Below are 14,977 nucleotides of genomic sequence, written 5' to 3'. Positions count from 1 at the left end.
ATTGCTAAGAAACACACCAGGTTAATGCCTAAGAAAATTGCGATGGAAAAATACCAAGCAGGTTTGAATTCTGCCGGAACAGGAAGATCAAATGATCGCCCGGAATCAGGACCACCAACGTCGCTTGATTGAATACTGTAACTTGACGGACGAGTAATCAACGGAAGGCCGATACAGACATCCGACAAATCGTAAAAATCAGACTCGGGTCCCGCTTTCAAAGTTGGAACTACGCCTAATACGAAGGCTATTGCCCATATTATTGCCGCCGCTATCTTAGTTGACTTACCACGCAACTTGATTTGACCAAAGGGAAATACAATGCATATAAACCTATCAAGGGATATCAATGTTATGAAGAACACAGAAGCTTCACTTGAGAGAAGTGACAAGAAACTTGCGAATTTACATAATTTGGACGAGCGCCATTGATCTGAATAGATGAAATACTCATCACCATAATACAAATCAACAGACGCCAAAATTAACATGTATATTCCCATTTGGCAATCTGAAACTGCCAAATTGCCTACTAAGAAAGTCTGTTTAGCCTGGTTTGCAGTCTTTGTCTTTTCCCTAATTCTCACTGCAACGACGTACACGTTACCAATAAGGGCACTAATTCCGAGAACCCACATCGAGACACGGAGGACAAAGTTCTGCATAAGACTTCCACACATGAAAAGTGGAGGTTGTGGTTCCAAGGTGACGCATTCATCCAAACTGTCAAAGTGACAGCACAAGAAACGATCATCAACATACCTGTGAAGTCAATGGTAAAATGGTAAGTATAATAGGTAATAATAAATTTAGTTCTTTTTGTATACTCATCCTGTTAATTGAAATGATACTGGTTTTAAGCAGACATTAGTATTCTTGATATGATAGCACGTTTTTCTATTCAACCATATGACAATTATTATTATTAAATACAAATATTAGTAACTTCATATTAGTATATTCAAAGACAAAGTAAAGGTGACGATCCCACCATTATGAGGGGAGGTTGCACTAAATCAGAGAGAGTCGACCAAACTTGTCTACATGGTGGAACCACCAGAGAAGATCATCTTCTTAGGTGTTGCCAAAGTACTGCTCAATTTTGTCATTTAAAAAAAGGCCATTTTATGTTTCTTTTTAAGCAGCTTACAGCATTTTCAAATGACTCAGACCTCGAAATCCTCCGTTGTCAACATCTACTGGTGTATCTCTTTCGCTATCTCGTATCAAAACTCTGAAAACAAACCAACAAGGAGAGACAGTAGTAAATCAAATCGAACCATGTATTTTATTCAACTTCGACATCGTAATCGGGTATGCTAATTGCACATAATCAGACATAGTCTGTGTATGTGTCGTTTGGGGGTGTGTGGGTAGGGGTGTGCTTGTGGTGGGTGTGTATGCTATTTATTCCGTTTAATATTTATCCCATAACTTCCCTCATTATTCAAACCCTGTAGGGTATATATCCTTAATTGCAATATGGGCACTTCTTAAATCCAATATAAACCGACTATTTTAGTAGGGAGATAGGAGACTGGGTTGGAAAAAATAGGAACATCTCGCCAATCCTTAGAATTCATGACATTTTAGTGTGCAAGATATGTATTAATAAAATTAGTTGCAAAGACTTAGAGCCACGAGCACTTGTATGCCACATTCACAAACATATTATGTTGAATTGTTTACTTCTGCGGTAACGATTTTTGATCAGTAATTTTATATATGTGTTAAATTGGAATGAAAATCTACACTTACAATATTTCAAGTGCAGTATTCCCAAGAAAGGCATCGGTTTGAATCGTAGAAATTGGGACACCTGACAAGTATCTGGAATAAACACAGTGTAGAATGAATAGTTTCACTTTATGATATGAGTTATGCATCTAAATGTTAGAAAATAGTTTAACCTAAAATAAGAAAGTGTATATAAAGAACACCTACAAGCCCAACATGTTGAAAATATTTTGAATTGAACACTAAGAGTTAAGTAAATGTATCGTTTCCGTGGGAGCTCCTTACATTCACATATTTAATGAAACTTGCTGATAGGATTACCCAGCAAACACAAAACGTTTTCGGCATCAATCGCAATAGGTTATAATAGGTTGTCAGAATGCGTTTAAATGTCGGGTTATATAAAGGGTATATTAAAGGTATAAAACGTTTCCATAACATTAAAAACATTTTTTTGATAATTTGATAATTTACTGCCCAGCAAACACAAAACGTTTTACAGAAAACGTTTAAATGTCGGGTTATATAAAGGGTATAAAAACGTTTTAATAACATTCCAAAAACATTTTTGAAAACTTGATGCAAAAGATTATAAACAAAATGTTATTTTGGGGTTGAAAAAATATTTTGCATAAATGTTTGCCCAAAATATTTGCAATAACATTTAAAAAACGTTTTCATGACCTTTATATAACCCGACATTTAAATGTTATTAAAACGTTTTGAAAAAAAACCATTTTGATAATATTTCTGTGTTTGCTGGTTTTAAACTTTTTATCATTATGTTTTTTAAGTATTCACACAATATTTGGCAAAAATGTTTGCAAAAATAGTTTACAATAACATTTTTGAAAACATTTAAAAATATTGTTGTAGTGTGTTTTCATACAAAACGTTTTAAAACGTTTTCATGACCTTTATATAACCCGACATTTAATGTTGTTAAACGTTTTTACCTAAATCAAAACCCAAAATATAACTTATTTAAAACGTTTTTAAAACGTTTTTGTGTTTGTTGGGTAAGGACCATGACTTACAATTCTTTCAACTGAGGTAACCCTTCAAAGACGTGACTTGTTAGTGCTGAAATGTTGTTGTGTGATAGATCTCTGTAAATAATTCGGCATAAAAGTAAACAGGTGTCACATCAGAATTCGTATAATTAAATATGTACCTTCACTTCATGATTTTTAATTATTGAATTTAGAGGTTTTAGTTTGAAACTTTGTTTTAAAAAGCCATTCAAAACTTACAACCATGTAAGATTGGCGAGACCGTCAAAAGCTCCTTGCTCCAGATGACCAACATTGTTACCTTCGAGGGACCTAAACAAAAGAAAAATGTAACCTTTAGTGAAGCTCATAGCAATTAATAGATAAATAATTAGCAAGGACATAACACAGTGATTCTTGATAAATTCTTAAAATACTCACAGCGTGTGTAATGCTGATAGACCTTTGAATAAACCAAGTTCAACTTTACTGATGAGTCCACCAGTAAGTTTCCTGTAAGAGACGCGAGATTAATATTTGTTTAAAATCAACTCATTTATCCATATACAAAGATCATGCACGTCTGCACGTAATGTCAATACACCCACAAACCTACACTCCACACACTTGCAGTCACAAAATTTATAGATTTATAGATAAATTTAGACTTTAACGTTGCATGTAATAACAGCCTTTATTTAGGGTATATGAAGAGGAACTGGGAGAAGAGAGCATATATACCATGTATACGGTTACAGATCCTTCGCCCGAAGGGTCATTATAGTCTATATAATTATCTACCTCGAGTCACCGGCACTAGCTTTGAAGTTCAGCGCGTTCTGCGTGAGCTTAGCGTTACTTGGTACGTGTATATACTTTTACGCGCGCGATCAACGTGCCGCATATATACACGCAAAAAACCACGCTAAGCCAATACAGCAAACGCTGAACTTCAAAGCTAGTGCTGGTGACTCGAGGTAGATATATAGACTTACTGTCCGAAAAACTTATACCCAAATTTGCACTATAACATATAAACGTAAACTCTAACCCTAGACCGAAGCCTCAACTTATTACTAACACAGATCTTTTCCCTAACCTATCCCTAGCACTAACCCGTAACCCTAACTGCAATCAAACCTTATTAATCCTAACATTAACAGTACCATAACCATTATCGGACTATAAATGACCCTTTGGACTAATTGACTGTTCCATATCACGCCGCAGCGTGGGATACAACAATTGAATGATTAAGGGTTTTATGAAAAGATTCGCAAAAAGAACTAATAAAATAGTACCCACAGCGTATTGGACGTTCTGGCCATATTTTCGATCGTTGCTGTATTCCAACCGTTAGTACAGTCAACCTGAAGATTATTTCCTTGATAGTTACAGTTACACTCCTGTGGACATCTTTTAAGATCTGAAAAGATTCGTAAGGGTTTCTGATAAGAAAGTGTTCCAATTTCATGCGGTAAGATTGTGTAACACATTGTCCATAGCCACGTACATCCCCGAACGCGACCACACAAACCACGCACTAAAACAAACGAACAAACACGAAATGTAACATACGGCATAGTGTCTCATCATCTCCACCAGGACATCCTATCTGGCCATCACATACTTCCTCCATCGTCACACACTTTGAGATGTTCACATCGGGCACTTTGTCACAAAGGTAGGACCCAGGACAGGTTATGTAAGCTGCAAGAATTCAGATGACAGTCAGGAATATTATATAAAATACTTATAGTATGGTAAGTATACAGAGATACACTTTAATTGTCTGCCACCTCCATTGAAATGAAATTTTAGGACACCATTTTCTTGAAAAGGAACGTGAATATATAGAAGTTTTTACATTGTAAATGTAATTGTAATATAAGAAGTAATAGTAAATACGCAGTTTTGAACCTATTTCACACACGAGAAAAAAAGTCGTGATATTTGCTATCTTTAAAACAAAACTTTCACAAAAATCTTGGAAAATACGAACAAATATAAATGCATCAACTCGTAAGGAAATTAAACAAATCCTACGCGACGTGAACTCGTCCGAAAGCACTGGGCGTAGTACCCGAAGTGCGAGCCAATACACAATTAATACACTCCTGACATTTTCTAACGTTTGCTCTGATTGGTTCTCACTATTTAAGAATGTATGAATAAAACGGAAGTAAAACTACAAAAGCAATCGTGTCTCAGATTCGAACCATGCTAAATATATATAGATATGCTCATCAACTGTTGAGGAATTATGCAAAAGATCCAACTAACCGCATCGTTTTTCGTCAGCCTCGTTCACGTAACAATCTACAAAACCGTCACATTTCGCCTGAAACGTCACACAAAATCCAGATCCGCAATGGTATTCATCCAATTCACATACACCTGCAAATACAAGGAAACAGAAGCTTCTTAAAAAACAAACCGAAAGATTGAGGAACCCTTATAATAGGGAAGTGTGGCGTTAAAATTTTGATTGCGTAACTCATTAATTTTTAAACACGTTGATATTAATTTTTTTGGACTTGCTCCTGGCCTTGTTTACACATGGGACAGCTTTGTGAACCGAAATAGAATCTCAAACTTAGGTCTAGACTTGTTTTTTCTTAATTCTTTTATGTGTACACCTATGTCCTATATATGATTTTTATTATAATTACATTAGCAGTCAAATAAACAAAGGTTAATACAGTATTGCAATCAACCAGTAAAATAGACATCATATTTTGCACATAGAGTTGATTAGGGCATGCAACGGTGAATAAAACTTAACATATTAATTATGTTTAGGAGGTTATATAAACATACCTCATCTGTGATTATACCAATGCAATCTTCAGAACGTACACGCTGAATTACTTACCTTCCACGGCAGAAGGTCGTATCTGTTCCAATTCAAGTTGATACCCTAACATATGTCCCGTGTTATCGGTAGTCAACGCAATCCACATGCTAGACATTGATGAAGTAATCGCTCGTACTTTCAGCACACCAGTCAGTTCTGCTATCGCATCAACCTCTGCCACTGGACCGTTACCAACGGCCAAGAAATCAAAACCTTTTTCCAATTCAAAGAATTTCACTCGAACGACGATTAATGCTTCGTCATTGTCGGCGACTATTACCCACTGACAGTCAAGATTTTTGGGGTATTGCAGTGGGTACCCGGGAGATGTCATGTTTGTCAACATTGAGCTGGCAAGGAAGATATTTCTTGGACCACAATACCCTACATAAAATAAGATATGATGAATAAATGATAATATGATATCAATAAAAACGCGGATATATGTATAACAAAAAGGTTTACAATAAAACCTATGATAATCAATCACCCAATCATACAATTTGTTATCTTATCATCAGTGTTTAGATTTTTTAAAAGACATTTCTGGCCAATCGCATCATAAATTTCAAAGATGGATAACAAGGTAAGAAATAAAATTAATACTAAAATGATATAAATATAATAATAATAATAATAAATTATAGTAATTATATTACCAACCGCAATTTTGTTCATCTAAACCGTCGGGGCACAACACACGTCCATCACATTTTTGGTCGGCGTGGAGACACATTTTGCCAATATCGATTGGGCAAACAAAATCAGCAACTTGACAAGATTCTGTAACAAATAATTTTATTAAAGCGAAAGTAATTTAACATTATGCATTATAAAAAGCTTTCTATTGCTAAAGATATTAAACACATTGCACCCTTTGCATTGTAGATGCTGTGCGCCAAAAAAAAAAGCAAATTGCTGCTGCATTTATCTTCAATGCATGTCAAGCATTGATTGAGACACATATTTGGTTTCTAAGACACATATTTTGATCCTCTACTCAAAAACCAATGCAGGAGGTAAGAGTAACACTTCCGGGAAAGGTTCCCGCTCTAAGCAGATGGATCAATAACATCATCCATGCTTTGAGAAAGACAGAAGGGTTCTGGCGACAATGGTTTCCATTTGTGGTATTTAAGAATGAATGAATTGACAAATGAATTGACAGATGTTAAGCATCGTTATGGTTTATCACCAGCTGTAAGAACGAACTAGTTGCAATTTGACAATGTAGTGCTGTTCAAACACTAAGCAGTAAGCCGAAAGAACCGTTTGTGCTGTTCAATCTGCGCTCATTACCAATGTTAAGGGCACCTATTTTTCAAAAATCACTACATGCACATACCGTCGGGTGAACTCCACGAAAGTTCCAAGGCAAATCCTCTTCCGCCAGCTGTCCACACAGATGCATCCCATGCAATCTGCATATCAGTCCATGGAACAACAACAGAACGTGGGAAATATCGCCCAGTAAAACGTTGCAAATGCTTGCCAACCACGATATGATCAACATCATATGGAATGGTGTAATTCAATGACGCAAAATAGAGTTTATCATGGCCTGGTCCAGTATCAAAGTCGAAGAATGTCGCGATGATGTTACCAGGTGTTGGTGTGGTTACTAGCCAATGACAGTCTTGCGTGAGAGGATATTGACGTGGATACCATGGTGAGGATATATTGAAGACGTCTGAGGGCGCTATGCTGAACTCTAGTTGGACGCCACATAAAGCTTGGAAAGAAAAATATATGAGAAATTCTCAGCTATTCAAAGGAAAGTTAATGTTTATGTCCTATATAAAAAGACTTTGTTTTGCGAAGGTTGTGTGCGAATGTTATTTTTAGGGGACTAAACACCTAGCGTGGACAGTGTACTATACATATGTGATAACAGTGGACACTGAGGGCGACATTTGTCTCTTTCTTCCACCAGCATGTTACAAACAACGTAAAATGCATATGTGATGCGATCAAGCAAAATCAGTCATAACTAGGAAATATTGATTTTGAGATATAACCCAACAAAGGAAATATTAAATTTTGTTTCCTGTTGTTTTGGAAACTCTTTAATTGCTCATATCTTTGGATATAGTTGTTCAATTTCAATAGTGTTTTCGGCAACATACAGCTTTGTAAATGCCTCTTACTATCCTATAAGAAACTGAAAATTTAATATTTTCGAGTTCCGACTGATTTTGCGTGATCGCATCACATATGAGACCCTTTCCCGTATAATGGTACTTTGGTATAGCTTAGTACTAGCTTAGATACTAATACATGTAGTAAAACTTTGATAGAGCTCGACGTTTAGGCGAAACGTGTCAGGCGTATAGCGTATTCGTTTAGATAGATCTATACAAGTGGGGTGTAGGAGTAAATGTTTTTGTGGTCTCAAACTTACCACAACCATCCTCGTCAGACGCATCGAGACACTGTCCTATACTGTCACATACGTACTTGTTTTCTAGACACCCATATCCAGTAGCGCATAGAAACTCGCCTTCATCACATGGTGCTAATTTGTAGCCAAAGATAAAACAAAGGAATGGAAGGTATATATTCACGCATGAAGATCTCTATAAAGTTAATACATTATTAAACAGTTACGATATACACTCCCAATTCTTAAATGTCTACCAAATGTCATTTTCCTTTTTTTAGTTTATTCTCAATACTAAGGAGAACGAACCAGGCGGATGGGGTATTCTGCAAGGCATGAGGCTCTATAATGCCTAAATGATAATCACATTATGTGTCAATGAGCTCGTTGTTTTCGCGGTCAAATGGTTGACATTGAAGCTGGATAATATTAATTACAGGTGCAATGTTATTCAAGGTATTTTAATAAAAGCAACTTAAAATAAACTTATAATTATCAACAAATATTTACGTTTAGGCATCAACTCAACGATAAATATGAGAGACAATAAAAATTGTCACTTGCTAAAACCAACTTACTAAACGTTTCTTGCCATTGAATCTTTAAGAAAAAGCCAATTTCCAGTTGGCCCCATTGATCAGTTTTTAATCGCAGCCAAATTGTTGAATCATTGACAGACGTAAACCTTGGCCCTCCTGTACCCGTAAGCCGGAAAATGATCGCGGAATCCAATATTTCTTGTCCAACACCAATAGTCAAGAAGTCATTTCTGTACGACAGACTGACAGTAAGGAATTCAATAGCAATAAAGCCCCCTTGCTGCTGAGACGTGATGCGCCAGAAACAATCGACACTGAGTGGGTAGTACGAAGGGTAAAATGGAGATATGATGTCAACTAGTTCGTTGCTTTCTAGTGAAATGGTTGTATTCGGACAATAAACTGTAATAAGATAAATGATCAGATAAGGAGGATGGTTATCATCAGATATGTCCCATTTATACCACACAACATGTACATGATGCATATTATTACCTTCAAAAAGGCCTTTGTGTATTTTCTCTTACAAAAAATATCGGCCAACTATGCTTCACAGCTTTCCACCCACAATGCATCACACTCATATCACCACTGCTTCCAAGACAAGAGCCAAAAGTCATATTGTGACGTACCCTGAGTAATTTAATTTGATCATTTAACTTTGCTTACAATTTGAAGCTACTTACAGAAAGGTTGAAACCCCCTTTCACGTACTCATGCAAGCGTTTGTGTGTTTTTACTTTTTAGGGGGAACACCCATCGGTTGCCATAACAATCCAGTCAAGATTGATTCATATCTTGGAAATCCCCATTTGTCTCAATGTCATCATAGTATTGCACCTTGGCTATAATAAGGTGAAGGGATTTTTCCAGTTTTACCACTTTGGTATAAAAGAGGGAAGCAAGAATTTCTCGTGACAGATTTGGATCAAGAAAGATAATGCACTATTAATACAGCAATAACAAAAGCGATTTCGAATACACGAAAGTGCTCATCCTCCCCAAGGAAATAATATTCTTCTGTCGACTTGCTGAAGTCTGGTATATGAAACAATAAGTCTGGTAAATGAAAGTGAGTGATTGGTGACAGTAGCACCATTTTGGAAATTGTTATCTGTGCAAGGATTTGTACACACAGGATATATAACTTCGAGTCAACAGTGGACTTTGTTGAACAGTGGTCTGCGAAGGACAAGTTTGAACCGAACATTGTAATCCACAGGAAAAAGACAGCCGGATAAGCATAATATATAATATGAAATTGGTTTAAATTTTTCAAACCTGATTTTTTTTGCACATTTGTGATGTTTACACATGTCCCAACTTGCACCTAAATGGTATCGGCCAAATTCGTTGTCTTTGTAGGTCAACAGAGCAAAGTTCGACATAAAATCAAAAAGTTCGAAAAAAAAAAAAATCATGACTTTATATCTTCCCATAGAACTGTATGTTAAATGGCCAAATAAATAATACAGATAGAAATATAAATCTGTTTCTATACGCTGGAAAAATAAAGCAGCACAAGAAAAAAGTTGGAATAATAACAAGGTTTTGTACCAGCGACGATCAGAACAGCATCGAAGAAATCACAACGCCTTAGATCGCTCGGTCACCGAACCATTACATCCTACTCGGTGTCAAAGAAATATGTTCACCTCTGGCGTTACGCAATATTGGCACATGCCCCGGGCATATGCCTGTGGGTAAAGATCCTACGTAATAGAAAAGCATGAAAGGGTCCATCCCTTAACATACTAACCAAATAAATAGAAGTCATTGACATGTAACCAATTCTTTGTATACCTTGATTGTACAGTGATTCAATCACTGTACAATCAACATAATAATACAAATAAGTATATTATTAGGCGTAGACGCAATCATCAATGTGGGAAGTATAAAACGTAGTCACCACTCTACGGCTTTTCCGTAAATAAAATTCATTGTTGTTACATGGAATTCAAAGTAATGTATGTATATTTCATACAAGATAAAAAATGTATCTATTTGCACTCTTCATTCTAGAAGGGTACACCTAGATTTTGACCACTAAATGAAGCAAATTATGCAACAATGTGGCATCGTATTGTATCTAGATCTTTTCCGCCAGAAAATACGTTGAAATGGTGTTTTCTGATTTGTTAAGTAGCCAACCTGAACAAGGTTTTTTTGCTTCTGATAACGATATTTGTTAGGAGCTAATTTAAATTTACACAATTTGCAGAAACTGCTATGAATATTCATGACACTGCTGTGGTTGGTAAACTCGGTAACTAGTCATGTATAATTGAAAACACGGAGAGGCGAAATCTGTATACCTCGGGACTGACTGTATGCATACTCCACCAGGTTACGCAGGTCCGTAGATTAAACCGGTCATAACACTATTTCCTTCCGTTTTAATCAAAAGCCCATGGTCAAGGGTAATCAGATTATGTAGGGCAGTAATTGGTATAGTTTCACGGAAATCTAAATTTTAAACGTAGTTAAAGCCTAGAATTCGACTTTTCACAAGTTTAACTTTATATATTTTCTCCTGAAACCCATTTCAGGCATTTTCAAACTATAACACGCAAGTGGAATTAGTCGAACTCGTCAGATTGACTGAGACTATACAGAGAGAGTTTATCTTTCATTTATGTTCATCAAAATTCAGATAATAATTTACCAAGTGTACAAAATATCCAACAATGGGCACAAATGAACCCATCTTTCTATTGTTTTACTGAGCACTGTTAATACGTGTAGATTGTCATGATCTTCAAAGGGACATTTCATCCCCCACTTTTCTCAAAAAATGTAGAGATTTTTATACCACTGGAAACATCTGGCTACGTAATGCTCAGACAGGTTTATCTGCTGAGATAGATAGTCGGAAAGAGTTCCATATTATGTACCCCGCTAAAAATCATCCTACATTGATCCTCCCCATTCATATACCCTAACCGAAAACATTTTAAATCGCAAGTGCTACACCGTTTTGATTCAATTTTGAATCACTGTACAACCAAAAGCGTGAAAATTGACATGAAATTGGGTGTACAAATGGAACTCTTACCAGATATTCGAAAACATTTTAAATCGCAAGTGCTGCACCGTTTTGATTCAATTTTGAATCACTGTACAACCAAAAGCGTGAAAATTGACCTGAAAATGGGTGTACAAATGGAACTCTTACCAGATATTCGAAACATTTTAAATCGCAAGTGCTGCACCGTTTTGATTCAATTTTGAATCACTGTACAACCAAAAGCGTGAAAATTGACCTGAAATTGGACCATTTTCAAGTTTATACCCCTATGTAACCTCATGGGGGTCACAAAATAACCCTACATCATTAGACCCTGTATTCATGATGTGTTGAGACCCTCGTGCTTTTGTCACAAAGTGAATAATGGTTCCCAGTTTGGAAGATAAGTAGCTGGACTATTATTACTTTTGACCACTTTTCATCAAATGTAAAAACGCATAAATAATAATTATAAATATACTACTATAACAACTTAAAATTAAAGGTTCACTATTGTGATCATTATGTATTTACAATAACATATGATGTACATACTAACAGACGAGCAAACAAACACATGAACAGACAGATAGAAAATAATGCATTTGAAAGGTTTTCTTACTACATATATCGACGTTTTCATCGGATCGGTCCATGCATTCACCAGCTACATTACAGTACAAAGCCGGGTCTAAACATCCATATCCAGTAGCACATTCAAACTCGTTAGGTAAGCATGTCACTGTTAGGGAGGCAAAATATGACTGGTTCTTAGAAATGGGTAAACCTATTTGGTGTAAACCTCTCTACATTTTAATCGTAATTTGTTTACATGAAATCCTTATTTTGGTAATTGTTGCATTTTATATAACGATGGTCTGGTTTTGAAAACAATTAGTAGTATACGTCACGTGATTTTAAGATATGTCTGATTGGTCTAGAATAATGAATGCCATCGACATTATATCTTATCGACATAGGGTTTGATTTAGTATGTACGCTTTAACAACTAAATACCAATACGGAATTTTTGGCACAATATGTGAGTTAGGTTTAAGACAACGTCAGATATTCTTACCCTGTTCATGCTCCCTCGCCACTTCAACTAGGAACCCGCTAAATTCAACCGCACCATTTGAAGCGAACCGCACCCACATATCCATCTCCTCGACGACAATAGTTTTAGGAAAATACCATACCGAGATTCGAACTCCTTGACTTTCCGTTGATACTGTCGTTCCATAACCAACCATAAAATTGTCAACCCATTCTGTAGCAAAGTCCACTATGGTAATGATATATGTGCCTGGTGTGGTGTCTGTAAAAACCCATGTACAATCCGTGTTTGGAGGATAGTTGGATGGATAACCAGGGGTAGTGAGATATATGGGGCCAATGACTGCCAGGTCATTGATAACTGATCCACATGTTTCTGAAGAAGAAAAACACACCTCAGTTTAAAAGTGTATCTACCAACCTTTAGCACTACATGCGAGTTATTCTTGTTTTGGTCACTTATTGTGTTATGTACATATAGTAAATAAACTATGACAATTATCAAGGTCCTTTGATTTGCTGATGAAATTATTTTGTAAAAGTACCAATACATTATAAGTACTATCAAATTGTTCAAAACTTAATTGCGATGACACACTGCGCAAAATATTTCCAATATAAAGCAATATCATAATATCATGGATACTTACGACATTCCCATTCATCTGATCCATCTAAGCAATGTCGTATGCCATTACATATGAGAGATTTATCAACACAGCCTGGACTTGTAACACAGGAAAAGTCTATCTCATCGCAAACATCTAGTAATTAAAAAATAACTTGATTCTTAAATGAAGCGACTGACTGTCAATCTATTAGTCTGTAATGAGTGCATAATCGGAAAAAAATATTGAATATACAATCTGGTTTTTTTTTCGATTCTGCACTCGCAGAAAACCTCGCAGCCAGTTTCGATCAGGGTAACGCCTGGCTTTCTGAGCACCCTACCCTGGGTATCATTAAAGAATAGTGTCTGACATTGATTGATTGACTCAAGTTGAATTATGTATAAATAAAAATTCAGAGAAACGTTTTGCTTACGGACTCACTCAGTTAATCAATTAACTAGTAAATCAATTTATCAACCACTGACGCAAATCAAATTGTTTTGTTATTTTCCTAACATATTAAATAATGATATAAATTAAACTGTTATTAAGATGTTCTTGTCAATTATTACTGTAAGGCTTTTTGTGTTTAAATTCAACAAGAGAACCAGCTAAAGAATTGATTTAGAACCTTAATAGGTCTTCTGATTGTCCACGGTCAGAAAGTAGCCTTATTCTGTAATAGTTAATTGAATCTGAACACAGTTAATAGATGTAAGATTCAGGTTGAAGTGAAAACTACCCACCGCAGTTCTGAGTCGTGTTTAAACACACCGGATAATGGCTACACAAAAGCATTTCTTCAATACATGAATCACCCGTATTGCATATAACGCTGGAGACCTTACAAGGAACTAGATGAAAAAAGAAGAATAACGAAACGACAGTATGTTGAGTCACTGAAATAATGAAACGGCTTTAAAATCAAGGTGAAACGTTAAGGAATCGGTCACCCACCTTTGCACAGTATTTTTTTGTGGTGGACCACATCAGACACATCAAATTGCATTCTGAAATCCAGGAATATCCTTCTGATATCAAATGATTTGGATTTTTTGAAATTCGCGATATAATATAACATGTATGGCAAGATATTCAAAATTGACATTTTTGACATCTAACAGTCCTCTTAAAGCCATATTATAACATTTGCTGAGGAGGACGCCATCAATATTTTTCAAAAGTCTTTTTTACACGATTATATTATACTTTAACCTGCTATTTAAATTTTCAAATAACCTGCAAAAATCAAGACTCTAGAGGTGCTGTAGTTTTGTCAATATCCGAGATTTCGAATAAAAGCTGGAACCGTTATTATTATGATGGAATTATTAGTCGAATGCATACACGATGTTCATAACACAGTACGTACATTGCGTGCGGGACGGTTATCTACACGACAAAGGATCGTACCATAACATGACCGAAAGAGTGATACGTATTGGCGACATCGGCGCTGGTAGTAAATTCCAATGTTCTTTGCTTTGCCTTTAGTTGTTCGGCTCAAAAATAAAAGGAGATATATCTGACAGTAAATGCTAACATTGTATGGCAAATAAATTGTGTATGAAAATGTTATAATATGACTTTAACATTCCATTTAACAGTCCTCGAAGTAAAATTTATAATATAACTACATTTTGCTTACATCTTATCTGTATACCACTACTTTTAGTAAACTGAGAATATTCTACATTTCTTATTCTGATGTTTCAGGTCATCAAACAGGTTTAATAGAATGATTGTAATTATGCAAAGAGCCCAAGGCAAAGAGCTAAATAATTAAAAAAAGAAA

General features: G+C 35.8%; 2 protein-coding genes across 2 annotated transcripts in view; both read right to left on the bottom strand.

Annotated features, from left to right (window-relative positions):
* The window catches only part of LOC140165367 (G-protein coupled receptor GRL101-like), a 4,818-nt gene extending 393 nt beyond the window's left edge, over window positions 1-4,425 (bottom strand). The window contains exons 1-8 of the mRNA XM_072188688.1: window positions 4,308-4,425; window positions 4,035-4,155; window positions 3,171-3,242; window positions 2,991-3,062; window positions 2,775-2,846; window positions 1,759-1,830; window positions 1,151-1,234; window positions 1-762 (exon numbers count right to left, since the gene is read on the bottom strand). The exon at window positions 1-762 is cut by the window's left edge and continues 393 nt beyond it. Coding sequence (XP_072044789.1) covers window positions 1-762; window positions 1,151-1,234; window positions 1,759-1,830; window positions 2,775-2,846; window positions 2,991-3,062; window positions 3,171-3,242; window positions 4,035-4,155; window positions 4,308-4,368 — 1,316 coding nt within the window. The 5' untranslated portion in view covers window positions 4,369-4,425. The remainder of the gene's footprint in view (window positions 763-1,150; window positions 1,235-1,758; window positions 1,831-2,774; window positions 2,847-2,990; window positions 3,063-3,170; window positions 3,243-4,034; window positions 4,156-4,307) is intronic.
* A 2,492-nt stretch (window positions 4,426-6,917) lies between these two features.
* The window catches only part of LOC140166783 (tolloid-like protein 2), a 34,190-nt gene continuing 26,130 nt past the window's right edge, over window positions 6,918-14,977 (bottom strand). Inside the window, exons 3-9 of the mRNA XM_072190274.1 lie at window positions 13,929-14,036; window positions 13,222-13,335; window positions 12,594-12,947; window positions 12,138-12,257; window positions 8,545-8,907; window positions 7,988-8,101; window positions 6,918-7,318 (exon numbers count right to left, since the gene is read on the bottom strand). Coding sequence (XP_072046375.1) covers window positions 6,918-7,318; window positions 7,988-8,101; window positions 8,545-8,907; window positions 12,138-12,257; window positions 12,594-12,947; window positions 13,222-13,335; window positions 13,929-14,036 — 1,574 coding nt within the window. The remainder of the gene's footprint in view (window positions 7,319-7,987; window positions 8,102-8,544; window positions 8,908-12,137; window positions 12,258-12,593; window positions 12,948-13,221; window positions 13,336-13,928; window positions 14,037-14,977) is intronic.

Source organism: Amphiura filiformis, chromosome 12, assembly GCF_039555335.1.
Source record: "Amphiura filiformis chromosome 12, Afil_fr2py, whole genome shotgun sequence".
NCBI lineage: Eukaryota > Metazoa > Echinodermata > Ophiuroidea > Amphilepidida > Amphiuridae > Amphiura > Amphiura filiformis.
The sequence above is the reverse complement of the archived record's forward strand: the minus strand, read 5'-3'. Positions and strand labels throughout refer to the sequence as shown.